The sequence below is a fragment of the Stegodyphus dumicola genome, chromosome 12, assembly GCF_044657685.1.
Source record: "Stegodyphus dumicola isolate Sdum_Otavi_A_Nest chromosome 12, ASM4465768v1".
Taxonomy (NCBI): domain Eukaryota; kingdom Metazoa; phylum Arthropoda; class Arachnida; order Araneae; family Eresidae; genus Stegodyphus; species Stegodyphus dumicola.
The window spans coordinates 14,994,541-15,013,710 of record NC_140779.1 but is presented as its reverse complement, the minus strand read 5'-3'; the positions used below and the strand labels follow the sequence as shown (position 1 = coordinate 15,013,710).

Here is a 19,170-nt window from a genome sequence, read left to right as displayed (position 1 = left end):
CTGTTCAACGGGCTGACCGAAGCTGCTTCCCCCTTAGCAGACAGAGGTCATATCGATAGAAGAACGTGCATTCATGCGTGTTCAAGTCGAGGGTCTGTTTCATGCCTAAAACTTATTGCTACACAAATCTTCTTGAATATACAATACGGATCTAGAAACATGTGTGCTTTTGTTGCTATCGCTGAAAATTTTTATGCTTTTACGACAGGGCAGGTAGAAAAAAGGTTATGGAGTAGTTAGTTTTTTTTTTTAGTCCAAAGGGATTTGAATCCCGAAGGACTATTAGTTTCGTTTTGGCATTTTGCGTCGGACGGATAAATGTCGGTTCACTTTTCAAACTGTTGCCATAAAATGTTAGAGTCCTGCATTATATTTGAAGAAATTAAATAATGAAAAATCTGCATAAATGTATGTATATTTCTCGTATTGTCATAAAACAACGTTACATAGAGTCATCGAATTTTGAATAACGTAATCCTCCTACGAATATGAGCATGTGGAAGACCGAATTTGAAATTTGAAATTTGTTTTATGATCGATTTCCTATTTTTTAAAACTTTGACGAATTTTTGATTAACAAACTCAAGGATTTCAAAGCGAGCAATGGCAACGTTGTGCAGAAAAAACATTTTTATCTCCAGCGCGTGAGTCTCTGTATCGGAAATTCTAAAGATATGCTCGTTTTAAAACTATTTTGCGATATTGCTGTTGCACTGGATCTATGGTTTAAGTGCGAGGAATTATGGTTTAAGTGCGAGGATATTTAATAAAGAAAGGTAACACACAAAATGTTAAAAAACGCCCCTTTGGACGTAGTTTAAAATCTGAAACATTTCAGATTTTTTTTTTTTTTTAATGGCTAAGCTAAGGAGTTTTTTGACAAGAGCAACGTATAAATGGCTTTTATCACATTTTTGTAGTTAATAATTGCAAATATTTAAATTATTAGATTATTATATAGATTTGAAGGCAAACATTCTAAAGTTTAACTTGACATCTTTGCGTATATTTCTTTCATCAGAAACGCAGGTTTTTTTTTAATAACATTAAGGCTACTACCTCTTAAAAGTGTTAATATTAAATAATTAGTATAGTACAATGCTCAAAGACCATTGTTAGCAGGCTTGGAAATTAGCGAAGGCGAAGGATATCAAACACTCTTCTTTTTATAAAGCATGGCATCCTATAAGGATAAGGCTAATGATCCCAGCTTAGTTTAGTTAGCAGTTTACAAGTCTCGATCCGAACATAACGTTCAAACTATAATTGAAATTTCTAAAAAATGTATCACATGAAATCTTTTTTTTTTTTTTACCCTCTCGAAGGCCTGTTGAGCTGTATGCGAAAGTGCTTTACAAACATTCGAAGTATGTCTTAATATAGATGTGAAAATGTTATTTAATTTTGCTGCTGAATGCTAGTTAGAAATTTTATTCCATGCGAAGATTTACGTAAAATATTTTTTTATTTTAATATGATATAGATATCTTGAGTTAGGAAATTAGTTTGATGCATAAGACAATTTTTGTGACATAACGCTTTTTTTATTCTTACCGCATTTTCATTTTCTATTTCATGTGCTGATATAATTTACATAAACAATTTTTTCTAAATATCCATCGATCAAACACTTTTATAATATTCTCTCGATTAATAAACGAAGCTTTTCTCATATTCTATACTAATCACAATTAACAGAATGTTTCTTCACATGAGCTCTTAAACATGTAAAAGTTGTTGTTAAGCAGTTTAAATCTTGGGATGTCGATCAACGAATTATGTATCAGCATCAGAACTTCTTAGTAATTTTCAGTTTATTATATTAATCGCTTAGTTGAAGCAAAAGCCATCTGTTAAAGCTTATATCATTATTTTAAAATTAGTATCGGCTTTAAACGTTTAGCATTAATAAAGGCCAAATGGTAATTGTTAAATAGGAAATACAGCTTTGCTGGCTTTGAAATGCATCGAGAAATGCAGATATTGTTATGAATTTTGCAAATACTGCAAATATTTTTGAAAACATCTGTAAATATTTCTTGCTGTGTACTATAAGATATATCGTAAACGATTTTTAAGTTACTGTTTGTTGATAGATGTCAGCGGATTCTCTGTGCTATAAAGTTTTGGGCCTGCACGAACGGGTTATCTTCTATTATTACACATTTTAGCAATCAATTTTATACCTTATCGATTAATTTGCAATGATTTCATAGTAGATCCATTTTCAAGTTGTAGAAAATGAATAACGTAACGGCAAATCATGATCTATATACACTGAAAAGCCAAAAACATCATAAAAACAGCTGCAACTCACCTTGGCATGCATGTCACCAGTTCTTGGTAGATGACTGGAGACAGGTTGTACCAAATGTCTAGATATTCCGACATGGTGATGTCCGAGCTCTGAGTTGCCGCTCCATGACATCCCAAATGTGCTCTAATCGGGTTAAGATCCGGCAAGTTAGATGGTCAGGGCATTGATTGGAATTCATTCAGGGATTTCTGAAAATTTAAAATTATTAATGTTCCAGTAATCGAAGTTCTAGTGTCTCTATTCTTACGATGTCATAGAAATTAGGCAACTTTTGTTAGCTAGTTAGACAACTTTTGGAAAATGTCCAAATGTGAAATCTCTACTTTTCCATTAGGAATCAAAAATTAGACTTTCCAGTAAAGCACTGTTAGCTCAGAGTTTTTAAACTGTGGGTAACGACTCCGAGTGGGGTCGCGGAACCTGTAGTAGGGGGTTGCCAAAAATTTTAGCAATGTTGATGTTTCTTTAACTTGTAGAGACATTAGGATTTTTTTTTTTTTTTTTTTTTTTTTTTTTTTTTTTAGCCAGAGAGATGAAAAATGAGCAATCGCCTTCGCCGGGAATCGAAACATGGACCTCTGGAATACCGGCCCATCGTGCAGAACCACTACACCACGAAGGTACGCTGGGAAGGCGAGAGAATTATCTTATATACTCCCCCTTTTAAAGGACGACTTGGGTTTTAGGGGACCCTAGTGTCCAAATCCTGGGTGTGGAGAGTCATCATCCACAACACTTTTAATTCGGGCGCCACTGTAGAGACATTAGGATTTTTTTTTTTAAGCCAGAGAGAGATGAAAAATTAGCAAATGCCTTCGCCGGGAATCGAACCATGGACCTCTGGAATACCGGCCCCCAGCGTGCGGAACCACTACACCACGAAGACACGCTAGGAAGGCGGGAAAAATATCTTATAAACTTAGTATAATAATTTTACAATTTTCCAAATATTTTACATAATGTATCTGAAAATAGATAAAGATAAGATAATACAAAGAAAAAACGGAAACATTTCGACGCCTTTTTTTTTTTTATAATAGAAACGTTCATTTTGCTTTAAAAATTAAAGTTAATTACCTAACACTGCAATAGTATATTACAATACAAGTGAAGAAACTGATAGTTCCACTCACGCGTGTTTCGGATTTGCGCAATGCTTATGGGGTTCCGCAAAATTTTCGTAAATATTATTGAGTCCCTACACCAAAAAGTTTAAGAAACCCTGCGCTAGCTTATTAAGATCACTAGCTCTAATAATTACACAGAGTAATACAAAATCATTAGCCCGATTTCAGTTGACAGTACTTCTATAACCACTGTGTATTAATTGCATATATCGTGTATTAATTAGACATATCATTAAAGGTGTATCAATTATATATATAGAATGAAAAACGTAAATCTCAGAGTTGGAGCACATCACTAGAATGTTGACCATAGTTTGGTGCAGTAACGAACATAAAATGGTATAGTATCAATTAAGGTGATAATCGTTTGGATTCAGGACCTCATTAAGACAGTTTATGGCCCGAAGCACAGGGTCCTTTCAGGAACCACCAATATTTACTTTCCTTGTTTGCTTGCCCACCAGCGGCCGAGCGGTAAAGTCGTTGAACACTGGTAGTTCGGCCCGAGGTTCGAATCCCGCGAACGGGCTGGCTGCATGGGTGTTTTCGTGGTTTTCCCCATGTGTAACGTGTATTCGAGCCAGTTTCCCTTAGAAAGTCATCCACGAAGGCATCCCTCCCCTTAGGCAGATAGCCCTCGAGGCTTTGCCTTAATTAAATAACCTAACCTAACCTTGTTTGCTTGAGAACAAATAAAGATTGTGAGAAGTTATAGAGTCGTTTAGGGGCCGCTAAAACCTGAGGCATTACAGACTCGAGCCTTGTGAGCTTAGACAGATATAAGGCCTTACTTGAAAGATTGCCACAAAATAGTTTCCTGACTCACCATCACATAATTTAGGTGCATCAAGTCCTTTGACACTTGTGTTCTGTCAACTTAGACAAATTATACTCCAGCAGACATCATTTTCAGATACAGATTAGCGCTTATAAAAAGCATAAAAAATTTCAAAATTTTTTACCTGTGGCCAATATCTTAATACAAAACAATCTGTTAGTACTTGTTACTTAATACGTATTCTAAAGAGAATCACTTAGAAGCATGCATGTCTTGGGTTTACGACCTCTATTTAGAAATAAAGTACTACTTCACTGAAGATTTTTCTCATGTCCTACCTACTTGAGGGTTGGAAGAATGAAGAGGGGTGGTCCTGAAATAGATCTCTGACAGCGGGCCAAAAAAGAAATGAAATCTCGAACCATTTGTCTCCTCTTCTGTTGTCAAATATTTCTTTCAGACCTTACTGCTTGACCTGGAATTTATTAAACAAAACTATAATTAGTGTGCTCCATAAATGCTTCGAATAGATTGTCTCTTTCGACTTTAAGCAGAACTTGTCAATCTTACAAATATTCCAGTTGTTTTAATGACACTTTCCCGCTGACAATATATCTTCGGTTGTATCTCTATTGTTGAAGTTTTAATGAAAAAAAAAATATAAATTATTTTTCTTTTATTACAGTAGCTTGAATGAAAAAGGGAAACTTTTATTGCACCATTCTGTCCTTTTCAACTTGTGTTCAGGATGTCATTCCTCTCCAAAAATATCTTCACAATTTTAGTAGTATATTCTATAATAGGCCATTTATTTTAGTTATAAATCTACATATAAACGTAGAGCTTATTTTAACAAATATATGTTATTTACATAATATATAATTTATGATCATATTTAATAAATATAATTAATAAATATCTAGAGTTTCATCTGGTAATGCTATTTTAATTCAGTAACCCTAACTGACGTGAAGGGAATTATCGCTATGTCTGAGATCAGTGACAAAATCCTGAGAAGGTTAAAATAGCCTTCTTTTACTTAAAGAGAATTTAGAACATAAAGGCACCCTGTTCTGCTACAATATTGTTGCGTGCGTACGGGTTCGTTACGAAATGAATGCACAAGTCCGATGAAAAATGAACAAAAATTTATTATTATCACAACAAAAATGCTCAAATTATCATGCAGTATTACAATATCTCACAGTAGTTATCTTTTAACTACTCAAATGTCCAATAGAACGTAATTCAAAAATGCTAAAGAAAGCTAATCCGCGAATTCGCTACAATCAACAAGAGCAGTTTTCTAAACAACAACAAACTAAGCAACTACAACAAACTGAGATGTTTTCCTTCTTTTATAAGATTTTAAAATCACGCGCTAGAATTTTCCAGTACTTTCTCCAAATCAAAAAGAGATATTTATTTATTTAATGCACGCGCTCTTGTATTTTCAATTTTCCGGCTTAGCTTTCTTTTAATATTCATCACGCGCTGCACTGCGCGAGAAATAAAACCATTTAATTTATAATTGAACTAACATTAGCTTTTTAAATACCAAATTCGTAACAATATAATCACAAGTGGTGGTGAAGCAAATACATCGGGCAGTCCAATTTAAAACAAACGTTGAACAGTAGCCAAGGATACACAAATAAATACTACTACATATTGGTTCACTAACTCTACCGGAGCGTCAGAATGAAGTGTCGGCAGCGAGAAACAGCGAAGCTGAATAATTACAACTATGAGAGCTGGTAGGAAACTAACCACGCAACGCACACGCCATGCCAAAAACATGCTGTCTTTCAAATCCAAAAACCTCAGTTTAAATACTCGTTACTAATTTGCATTCTGGTGAGGCATACGAAAAGAGAAGTTATATTAAAGACTGAAATTATAAATAACTGGTTAATTAACTGTTAACACAAGGTTCTTTACAAATATGTATAACGATAATATAATAGGCCGCATTGGGGCCTGTTTTGCAACCACGACTTTGCTGGCCTTTGCTGAGAGAATTTTCTTTTTATGAATCTACCAATCTGTAGTTGAAAATTCTCAATCGGACGAGACCTCAGGTCATAAAGTTTAGTTTATGAGTTAGGTTCTCATATGTAAACACATGCTACGTCTCATATATATGGCATTAAAATTTATAATTTCGTTATAAATTCGGTATTTTAAAGTAAACTGACACAGCATGTCTGTCTTTGACACGTTAGATTTACATTAAGATATTTGCAGTACAAAATTTTCAAACTGTTTAATTTTAATAGTATTTTTTGGTTCAATGTCGAAAAATTATAGGTAATTATCACAAACGTTTCCTGTATCTTTTAACATAGGAAGTTCACTTGCGATAGACAATTATTACCATACTTCGAACGATCTCCACTAGATCCAGAGTGGAAGATCAGTTAGTTCAGAAATAGTGAACCTGTTCCCTACCGCCCACTAATGGGCGATTGAAGCTTTCACGGTGGGCGGTGGTGGTTTTTGTCCGATAATGATCGAGGAAGGTATAAACATGCATAGATGTGTTGATATAAACACACCCCTTAAGTTTAGTTCTCTACTTGACTATTCCCCTTTGCGCAATGCTCTCCTATTTTCGTATATTTATACAACTGTTGTTTGTTAATGTATTTTCTGTCTATTAAAAGTTTAATATTGAAATTATAGTACAAATAATACTATATATTTTTTACTAAACCTTCACTTAAAAACTTATTTGCAGTTGCGCTATATTACATTATTGCGAACGGGTGCGCGGTATAAAGATGTTACTGCTTAGAAGGTAGGCGGTAGTTATAAAAAGGTTGACTACCCCTGAGTTGGTTCATACACTTCATCTTTCTAAGGAAAGTAGCCTCGGAAAATTTTATTAAAACTTATCACGCAGTTTCTTAGCCTTCTATCTCAAGGCTCGTGATTTTTTTCAGGAAAAGTTCTTAGAATTATTATGCAGCTTCTTGAGTTTTCTTCTTGTGAGGTTTTTAGAAACAGGAACCTTGAAATGCAATTACACCTTTGTTAGCGTCATTTTTAGTTGTGTCCAAAACGCAGATGTGTTTCCATGCTTGCGCGTATCTTTTTACTCTGAGTTCAAGGGCTAACTATGCGAAAATCAGTACCAATTCCTTGGTTTTAGTTTCAAGTTCATTGTCTCTACCAGTTTCTTTTCCTCTTGCGACCACATCTGTCTTTCATCTCAAGTCACAAAACGGCGACCTAATAGAGAGGTAAAATAAAGTGATGTTAATAAAGAAAGATTTAGTATAGACTCGCTTATCATAATTTTCGAGGTTCTGGCCAGCCACGTGAGGACATTTGATTAGAAATAAGTCATATTGTAAAATAAATAAAAAAAAAAAAAAAAAAAAAAAATTAAATTATATAAAAGAAAATCTGAAAGGTTTCATATTTTAAATTACGTCCAAAGGAGCGTTTTTTTAACATTTTGCTTGTTACTTTTATTTATTAAATATCATGTTTTTTGCACTTAAACCATAAAATTCAGTTCAAGAACAATATCGCAAAATAATTTTAAATTGAGCATATCTTTAGAATTTCCGATCCACAGTCTCGCGCGCTGGAGATAAAAATATTTTTTCTATACAACGTCGCCATTGCTGGCTTTGAAATCCTTGCGTTGGTTAATCAAAAATTCGTTAAAGCTTTACAAAATATGAAATCGATAATAAAAAAATTCCAAATTTCAAATTTGGTCTTCCACATGCCCATATTCGTAGGAGGATTATGTCGTTCAAAATTGGATGGCTCTAAGTAGTGTTGTTTCATCACAATGCGAGAAACATTTATGCAGATTCTTCATTATTTAATATCTTCAAATACAGAGCGTATAATACAGAGCGATAATATTGGGTGGCAACAGTTTGAAAAGTGAAACGGACATTCAGAGTGATTCGACGCAAAAGCGCAAAACGAAAACAATAGTCCTCCAGGGACAAAGCCCTTTTGGACTAAATATGATTTTTTGTCATTGTATTTACATTGTAGAAGGCTGAAATATACAATTTTAAAGAATGTGGTATTGTAACACACCATAACGCTACACACGAGTTTCCATTAAAAATTGCCGTTCAAGTTCAACAGTCACGGGTTATCATGTTCTTTATAAGTTCTTTACAAGCAGTATTATAATCAAGCAATATTTCAAATAAAAATTAATTGGCTCCGTCAAGTCAACCAGGCTGCTAAGGGTCGAAAAACACAACCAGGCTGCATATATCGGGAAAGAGTTTTTATGAACATCCTGCATATATGAGGCCTTTTAATTCCTTTCACAGCATATATTATGAGGTAAACGTAGGAACATCGCGGATTTTTTTTCCCTTGTACAAAGTAAAAAGGAAGTATTGTAATCGCGAAAAGTTTCAGGCAACATATTTCAACGAAAATATCCATTTTGACCGCTATCGAATGCAATTTAACCATGTTTTTGGGTGATATCTGTACGTAAGGACAGAATAAAAGACTCTTTTCCTCCAAAAAAATTATAAAACTGCCTTAAAATGAATTCTGAAGAGAATTTTTCGTGGCGTATGTACGTACGTATCTCGCATAACTCAAAAACGAGTAGCCTCAGAACGTTGAAATTTTGTATATAGGACTCCTATAACATGTAGATGTGCACCTCGTATTTTGGTTGCAATCGGCCGCACCAAACGTATATAAATATATTTATATATATATCCTCTCTCTTACCCGGCTCAGTGATCTCAGTTTCTTTACTCTTATATGTTTGTAAATTGTACATTTTTCGCTTTAAAAATGATTTAATTATTGCGTTTTTATCTTCCGGTTAAGGTTTTTATGTCTTTCGTAATTCTGGAAGCAATATTTGTACAATTATCAACAATTTAAAAGCTGTTTAAGTGCGATTAAGTTTTAAATAACATGAGGGACATATTTGTTTACATTTGAAACAGCAGAATTGTAGATTTGTTGCCAATCTAGAGAGACTAAGCTTCGCAACACAAAAATAACGCCTTCATTTATTTTTGCGAATTAAATCATGCTTAAACCTTTCTGGAATTTTTTCGAGGAAATAAGTGTTTAAGATTTACTTCGTAATTTTTAATGCAGATATTTTTAGTTTTTATGTATTTTTGCCTTGTCGCGAAGTGAGAACTGAATTAATTGAATGAGAAATACTCAGTCGTCTGTGAAAAACTGTTTCTTTTTTTTTTTTTTTCTTTTTTTGCTTAATTTTTTTCACACATTGTTTTAGCTTTATTATAGTATTTGAAAAGAACATGTGGCAACGATAATTCTTCAAATGATATAAATTTTGTGCATTCAGAGTGTCGTTATAGTAAACAAATATAGTGAATTTTAAAGAGTGCATTTATTCTGTTGTGGTTTATGCGCTGTCGACGAAGTAGATTTAATTCAATCCAATCAATTTAAATGAAATTCAAGAAAAAATGCGTATAATTTAATATTCCGTACAAGGAAGTCATGTGATGTACACATCAGATTTTTTAAATACTATCTTTGTGGCTTTTGCTGGTTTGCGAATTTTGATCCTGCGTTATCAATAAATATGCGAAAAATCAGTACTTTTTCAGAATATCAGATTAGTAACGAGGTTTTGATACTTTGTGAGACTTATTGATAAAACCAGTTTCAACAAGGAAATTAACGGGTAAAACAAAAAACTCAAAACTTTGCTTTCTTCCAACAATATTGGATGTATCATAGCAATTTCACTTTTTTTCTCATGCATTTTGCTTCTCTTCTTCTGAATTTGGACAACTGAGTTACCAACCCATAATATATGACACAGTTTTAAAAATTATTTATATTAGCTAAGAATAATAATTAAATGCAAATTATTTACCCAAAATCGCCAATTTGGTTGTGCCATTTTTCCATTTCTTTTTCTGGGTAGGGAAATTTTTCTATTCATTCCGTTTTTTGTCCGTACTCGTCGTTCGGGAGGCCATGCGCCTAACATAATTATTATAAAAAATCTCATGTGGACACCACATGAATTCCTTGTGAGAACTAACTCGTAATGTGTAAATTGTACACATTTTACTTATTTCCCCGAATTTTTCTAAATTAATTAACCGATCCTTCGAGAGGCATGTTGGAAATGACATAAAAAATGGAAAATTTTGAAATTAAATATCCTGCTTCGTTTTTATCTGCGGGAGTCGATCTTCATATAATTTCAATTTTTCATGACGAGCATGAAATTTTCCCAAGTATAAAGATCCCAGAAACCGCGTTAAAAGTTAGATTTCGTTATTTGTCCTTTAAAAAATAAAATAAAATAATAATAATTTCTCTGGGAAATTAAATTTGTTGTAGTTGAACAAAATAAAATATGCGAGAGTTTTTTATGATTTTGATTACATAAATAGTGAAGGAAGGTGAGCAAAAAAGCAAAATAAAATTAACAGGAAGCTTTGTGTTTATCCCCCTCAATTCACAGGGCTATAGACTGGCACGTGTCGAGCAGCGACATGTGGTGTCACTGAAACAAAACATCCCACTTTCCACATGGCCTCGTGAAGCAGACGTGGCGCCATCTATCTGCCAGTCGGAAAGATAACACGCCATATATATTTTACTTCGAAGGAGATAAGAAAGGCGCTGAAAAATAACGAAGATAACACGAAAACAAAACATGAGATTTATATACACCGAAAAAAGTGATTAGGTAAAAGGAATGTTTCCCCCCCCGCTCCTGCTCGGAAAGGTGGAGAGAAATAAGGAGAAATATTTGCAATCTGATCCTTAAAACTGCGGCACGGCTTTGTTTTTGAAGAAATAGAAAGCGATCGCTTTAATATTATCGTATTCTTGCAGTTCGAAACATTTGTGTTCATAAATAAAAATGGAAAATCAAAATCGGAAATATTTTACAATGAAAGTATAAGCTCATATATACATACAATACGTAAATAAAATAGCAATTGTGAAGATTCGCACTTCTAAGACGCAAACTTCTCAACTGTGTAATGCGGACCATTATTGGTAACTAATTTGTGAAATTAGAAGTGCCGGAGTCCTCTAGAAAGCTATCAGAAATATATAAAAAATCATAATATATATATATAAACAAAATCATAAAAAAAAATCTTAAAGTTTTCAGATTTTATAATTACGCCCGAAGGGGCCATTTTTTACGTTTTGTGTGTTATCTTTATTTATTAAATATCATGTTCTTCGCATTTAAACCATAAAATTCAATTCAACAGCGGTGGTGTATTTAATTTTGTCAAAGCACACTAGGGATATCTGCCTAAGGGGAGTGATGCCTTCATGGAGGACTTTCTAAGGGAAACTGGCTCGTATACACGTTACACATGGGGAAAACCACGAAAACACCCATGCAGCCAGCCCGTTCGCGGGATTCGAACCTCGGACCGAACTACCAGTGTTCAGCGACTTTACCGCTCGGCCGCTGGTGGGCCAATTCAACAGCAATATCAAATAATAATTCAAAAAATACCATATCTTTAGATATGCTCTTTTTTTAAATAATTTTCTCTTTTTGAATTCTTTTTGAAAATTTCCAACACACAGTCTCGTGCACTGGAGATAAAAATGTTTTTTTTTTTTTTTATCTTTTCTTACAGTATTGCCATTGCTCGATTTGAAATCATTGAGTTTCTTAATCAAAAACTCATAAATGCTTTACAAATTCTGAAATAGATAATAAAACGAATTTCAAATTTGGGCTTCCAGATGCCCATATTCGGGTAGAAACGTACGTTATTCAAAATTGGATGGCTCTACGTACCGTTGTTTTATCGCATTGCGAGAAACATACATACATTTATGCAGATTCTCCATTATTTAATTTCTTTAAATATAATACAGGGCTGTAATATTTGGTGGCAACAGTTTGAAAAGTGAATCAACTCAGTGAATCGACGCAAAATGCCAAAAACAAAATTAATAGCCTTTCTGGGCTAATAAATAAACAATAACGAATAATTAAGATTTTAAATTAAATCTAAAAATTAATAAAGCAAATTAAAAGTGAATAAATTTTAAAAATATAATAAAAATTAATTATGGAAGATATAAACTAAAACCACTGAAAAAAGGGAGTAAACTAACAGTAACAATTATATAGGCCCGAGGATAAAAGACAGGCAAGTATTGAACAGTACTCTTTGCGATTAGAAATATTTCTCTTTATTTTGGCGTCTAGTTTATTTAAAACATACATATATATATATATATTGCAGAGTTTCCCTTAATCCCCCATCTTTCCCTGCAAAAAAAAAATTGTCAAAATTTTTCTATTATGCATAATTTAAATAATGAGAAGCATTAATCACATTAATTCTTAAAAGGCATACAGAGGTGTTTACACATTTTTAGAACGATTTCGATAAAGAGTTTTAAAAAAGCAAATGTTTTGAAACAAAATTTCTGGCAACAGCGTATTATCTGAAATGAGAAATTTATCCCTCTTTCAAAATGTCACATGTAAACAAGCTGTGGATTGAAGGATCTGATTTTGCGCTTTCCGAAGAGAAATATTCCTACTTCATAATTCAAAAACGTTGTGAAATGCATAATATTAAAATTTCCATGTGAAAAATAAGCGTCTTTATTAATCGTAGAGATAAAAGCTGCTAATCATTATTTCAAAATGGGAAGAAGATTCTAAACGGATGCCCGAAAAAGGTAGCTGTTGTTTCTAATATTTTCAAAGTTATGGTTGGTAACAAAAGAAAATCCGTCGACTCAGATATTAATTGCCAAGGCTTTAAATATATTTGTACCAACAATAAATAAAATAATAAAGATTTACAATTTAAAAAAGCTAAAAACATAATGTTCGCTATCCTTTGCTGAGGCATATGGCTCAAAGCAGAACAATTAGTAGAACCCTATATGAAAATCGTTTAGCAAATAAATGGAGATACGTTTTGATCCTCCATGAAGCATGGGTTAACTGCAACAAGAAAGGTCTATTTATTAACAAAAACGAAGAGAAAACGAAATGTGTACAAACTTGGTTTTCAATGGGAAAAAAAAAAAAAAAAAAAAAAGTTTCAGTAAGGTGTTATTGTCGCAAAATACTCTTATAACGGAAAATTAATATTGAAAAGAATTTTAAAAAAAATGTTAAAATCAACTCAAGGTACTGTCAAGAGAACTTTGATGTCCGTTATTTGCAGACGAAATTCTATTTATTTATCCCAATGACTTTAAAAGTGAGAAATTCATCGAGTAAGTAATTAAGTCATGCTTTGAGAAGTACCACTGCATTACTCGGAAAAAGGAAGACTGATGCAGGTATTGCAAATATTCCTTTTCAAAATACTCTTGCAAAGTCTCCTGACCTTTCACTTATGACTATTATGCTTCTTCTCTCTTGGAAAAGAATTCATTGTAAACGCAAACCCGCCACGGACTATGGAAAGTAGTGGAAGAGGAATAGAAATCAGTACTCCCTGGAAATTTTACGAAAAGCCCTTGTGTCATGAAAATCACGATGTAGACCTTTTGTCCATTAAAAAAATGCTTTTAAATCGAACATTCAGAAAGTACTCTTTACAAAGTTATAGACAAAAACACAGCATGCCCACTAAAGCAGAGTTCCCACAGTTGATGGATTATTATTGATATAATTCATAATCATTCCTGATAGACTTCTAGCCTGGTCGAAATTGGATAAAACCATTTCACGTTAAAAATTACATTTAAGGTAAAATCTTTTCTTATATCTTTTAAGAGCGGGAAGGTCTCCACGAAGTGTTTAGCATCTCCAGTTTCATTGCAGCTGCCACAGAGGTCGGAGTTTTGAAAAACCAGTGTAAAATTAAACATATAATTAAAACAAAGCCCTCTTAGATAAAGGTAAACCAGTTGTAGTACTAAGTTAACGACTGACATGTTTTATTCACTAATTCTCGTGTTAGTGAATTGAGCAATTTGGCTGCATTTCAACGATGCAAATTCAAGTTGTCCTAATCACTTCATCACTGGAAGGAGACTTGTCTTCTTTTCGAAGACCTAAATAATAATAAGCATTTCACTTTACTTGTAGTTTATAGCTTTCTAAAGACGTTCATTCTCTTCAAAAAAATTAATAACTTAAATAAATTTGATTTTAAAATATTTGAAAAATGTGCAAGGTTTTTTTAGTCCAAAGGGGATTTGTCCCTGAAGAACTGTTAGTTTCGTTTTGCGATTTCGCGTTGGTTCACTATAAATGTCCATTTCACTTTTCAAACTGTTGCCACCAAATGTTAGAGTCTTGCATTATATTTGAAGAAATTAAGTAATAAAAATTATTCATATATATGCACGCATATTTCTCGCATTGTGATAAAACAACGGTACACAGAGCCATCGAAATTTGAATGACGGAAGCTTACTGAGAATATGGGCATGTGGAAGTCCAAATTTGAAATGTGGAATTTGTTTCATTATGGATTTCATGTTTTGTAAAGCTTTAACGAATTTTTGATTCAAAACTCAAGGATTTCAAAACGAGCGATGGCAACGTGGTACAGAAAATTTTTTTTTTACCTCCAGCGCGTGAGTCTCTGTATCGGAAATTCTAAAGATATGCTCATTTTAAAACTATTTTGCGATATTGGTGTTGAACTGAATTTTATAGTTTAAGTGCGAAGAACGTGATATTTAATAAGTAAATGTAGCACAAGAATGTTAAAAAAACGCCCCTTTGGACGTCATTCAAAACCTGAAATCTTTCAGATTTTTTTATTTATTATTATTATTGTTATTATTTTTAAATTTCGGTTGCCTAAATATTAAAACTAATGACCGTAAATTAGGATGGTAGTTTTATCGCAAAGAAAAAAGATAAGATGTACGCGGCAATAGCAGAGTAAATTGTGATATTTCCGCTGCCAATAATTTATGCTAAAAATTTCAAAAACTTATTCTGTATACGAAGTTATAATACAAATATCTAACGTATATGCATTAAATAATTTTAAACTGTTATTCATAAATTACTTAACTATTTGTAATATATTAAATTCAATGCACTGCGTGTGATCAAACTTTTCCTTTGAGAATACGCCGGTTTAATATACGCTTGAATTTTCTGCTTTAGTGCATAATCTCTCGTCCGTTAACGCGTTGTAGATTCATTAGGATTATTAAGGAGTAGGACGCACAAATTACATTTAGAAGGCATGCAACAGATAGAAGAAAATGCTTTGAAACGTTCTTAAATTCTGAAAAGCTCGTTTGATAACAAAGTTTTCTGTCCCATATTAGCTGACGAATTGTGACTTTCAACTACAGAAGATCTTTACACAATTTTAGAACGATTTCAATAAAGAAATGAAGGAAGAAAATATTTTAAAATAAAAATTAATAGCAACAGCTAATTAATTGAAATGAGAGATATCATCTGCTACTTTTAAATTTATTCCTGTTTCGAAATGTTGCATGTAAACAAGCTGTGGATTGTAGGATATGTTTTCCGAAGAGAAAAATGCCTATTCCACAATTCAAAAAATGCTGTGAAATGCATGGCATTGAAATTTTTAAGTGCAAAAATCAAAAATATCATTCGTTATTATCATATTCAGCAACATTACTAATTGGAAAGGGAAGAAACCGCCAATCATTACTTCTACATAGAAAGAAGACTTCAAACGAATATCCGGGAAATGTAGATACATTTTTTAAAAATATTTCTAAAGTTTAACCCTTGGTAACAAAAGAAAATCAGCTAGTGCAGAAATCAATTGTAAAGTCTTTAAATAAATCTTTAGTAACTATAAATGAAATAATAAACCAAAATTTACCGCTTAAGAAAGTATTAAATATCATAAATTTCGTATTAAATATAATGTTCATCGGCTTTTGCGAATCACGTGACTTAATGCAGAATTAATATTTAGAATTCTGTATGAAATCTATTTAGCAGGAGATAAATGGAAATACATTGTGACTTTTGATGAAGCATGGGTTTACCTCAATGACTAAAATAAATAAATAAATAAATATAATTTTAAAAAAAATCTGATGTGTACACCACATGACTTCCTTGTACGGTATATTAAATTATACGCATTTTTTCTTGCATTTCATTTAAACTTATTCGATTGAATTAAATCTACTTCGTCGACAGCGCATAAACCACAATAGAATAAATGCACTCTTTAAAATTCACTTTGTTTACCATAGCGACACTCTGGCGCTAGGTTTACTTAACAGTATTATATTTCATTCATATTATAACTCAGAATGCACAAAATGTATATCATTTAAAGAATTATCTAATCGTTGCCACATGTCCTATTCAAATACTATAATAAATCTAAACCGATGTCTAAAAGAAATTAAGCAAACAAAACAAAAAAGAAACAGTTTTTCACAGACGATTGAATATTTCTCATTCAATTAATTCAGTTCTTACTTCGCGACAAGGTAAAAATACATAAAAACTCAAAATATCTGTATTAAAAATTACGAAGTAAATCTTAAACACTTATTTCCTCGAAAAAATTCCAGAAGGGATTAAGCACGATTTAATTGGCAATAATAAATTATATCTCTACAACCATCAAAACTATCAAATATTTCTTCCCCTTGATTTTTGAAATAAGTGTTTGCAAACTTTTCAATAAGCTCTTGTACATCAGAAAGATGTATATTTTGCATTACGAAAGAGAAACAGACAGCAGTGAAACCTGAAGCCAGCATATTCGTTTCTAGAATTTTCTGCATCTTACAAAATGTTTTACGTGAATTGTGTTACTTGTATTCAATTTAAATATACCTTAGACAAAAGATCATTTTGGTATGAGTCAGCCGCTCTATGTGTAGATTTAAATACAATTAAACGACGGATCTAGCTTGGAGGTGGTGAAGCATACAAACACTTAAATTTCATTAATATGTTTTAATTAACCTTTCTTTGTTTTAAATACTGTTTAATATGCAGAATAAGCTTTTCTGTATTAAATATCATCACCTTAATTATACATTTTCTTTTCACTTTTTAGGTATCTATTATACAATGGCCGTGATTGGACCGGCTGTAGGCTATCTGATTGGTGGTCAATTTCTGAAAATTTACGTGGACATAGGTGTGGATCCAACGGAGTAAGTATAAAATAAAAGTCAATGGAGAAACGTTACTAAATCTGTAATTTTAATTCAATCAATAACATTTATTAAAGGAAATTTCTGTACGTAGCAGAGCGCATTTTCCCCCTGTAGCATAAATTGTCTTTCATACATCTTAAAACCCATAAGATGTTCGAATAGGTGACTGTTGCAAGAATTGGGATAACTTATTTATTTTAAAAGCAATTACTACCAACTTTTTACAGCTGACTACATAATATAGCTGCTTTCTGAAATAGTAATCAGAAAGCTTGTGTTGCTACAAACAGTTTTATAATTTAATCCGCTTTGTGACAAAATGTTTCGTCATGTTTCCAACTTACGCGCACAGTTTAAAACATTCGGTTTTATAATTTAATTCCATATTTAATATATAGCTTTTATAACATTTGGAAACTACTGTGAACCTAAAATTCTAAAAATTTCATGTTCAATTTTTATTTTATTTTGAGTTGAGTTTATAAAATGTATTTTATTAGCGAAATTTGTAATGTTTTCGTCCATAAAATTTTTCAATATTAAAATATTGATCAGATTATTGGTTCAGTTCGAAAATCATGCGCGCAAAGTGGAAACATGGCGAAATATTTTTTCACAAAGAGGATTTAATTACAAAAATATTTGTGGCAACACGAACTTTCTGGTTACTAGTTTCCAAAGCAGCTATATTATGTAGTCAGCTGTAAAGCGTTGGAAGTAATTGCTTTCAAAATAAATAAAATATTCCAATTCTTGCAACAGTCACATATTCGAAGATCATAAGGGGTTTAAGGTGTATGAGTCCCCTTAAGACAGTCCATAACACAACCAAAAGCTTCCTTAGCTTCTCGGCACAAAAAAAAAAGAAGAGAAGTTTCTTAATGATCACAAACATAAGCACAAGCGTCGACTCTTGACCTAGATCAGGAATAGTGTTTTGGAATTTAAGAACTCAGGCAACAGTAATGATGACCAGTGTCGATCCTGCTTCCAAGTGAATACTACACTGGTGTGCAAAAATTAAGGACGAAGTCGAAAAATTAGCATATCAGCTGAACGAAGAGGCAGAGCGGACCAATCAGAAAGACCAATCAGGAGATTAAGTAAGGTGATGTACGGTAGCACATGCGCAGATATGCAGGTAGACGTAATCTGTAGAGTTCGGAATTGCTCACAGCATCGTTTCACGACTTTGGAGACAATTTCAAACTACAGGAACAGCTATCCGGGGGTTTAGTATTGGTCGTCCACGAGGAACCACACCCGCAGATTACCGGTATATTACCTTACAGGCCAGAAGAAACAGGCGGCAGACAGCGGGAGAAATCGCTAGACACACGACACAGGCGACTGGACGACCGATATCGCGTTTTACCGTAGCCAGAAGACTGCACGGTGGTGGTCTGTTTGCACGACGCCCTGTACGGTGTGTACCTCTAACGCCTGCCCATCGGAGAAGGCGTTCTCTGTGGTGCCGGGAACACCGGAATTGGAGAGACAATGAATGGGGACGAGTACTCTTTACAGATGAGAGCAGATTCAGTCTGAGTAGCGATTCTCATCGCATACTCATCTGGAGAGAGCGGGGAAGCCGCAATCATCCCTCGAACGTCATTGAAAGGGACAGGTATGGAGGTGGCGGTGTTCCCGTTTGGGGAGGCATCATGCTTGATAGTCGTACAGACCTTCACATCTTCGACGAAGGTTCAGACAACGGGACCCGTTATTGTAACGAGATTCTTCTGCCATATATGCGTCTTTTTAGAGGCGCTATGGGTCCGAAGTTCCTTTTCATGGACGACAATGCACCATGTCATCGCACAGTAGCTGCCGAACAGCTCTTAGTGAGG

At 33.3% G+C, this 19,170-nt stretch overlaps 1 protein-coding gene across 3 annotated transcripts in view; it reads left to right on the top strand.

The window, feature by feature from the left end:
- LOC118184064 (solute carrier organic anion transporter family member 4A1-like) overlaps nucleotides 1–19,170 on the top strand; it is a 128,879-nt gene that overhangs the window by 72,994 nt on the left and 36,715 nt on the right. For all 3 annotated transcript variants that reach the window (XM_035353701.2, XM_035353699.2, XM_035353700.2), the window contains one exon: nucleotides 17,218–17,317. In XM_035353701.2, the coding sequence (XP_035209592.1) occupies nucleotides 17,218–17,317 (100 nt within the window). The remainder of the gene's footprint in view (nucleotides 1–17,217; nucleotides 17,318–19,170) is intronic.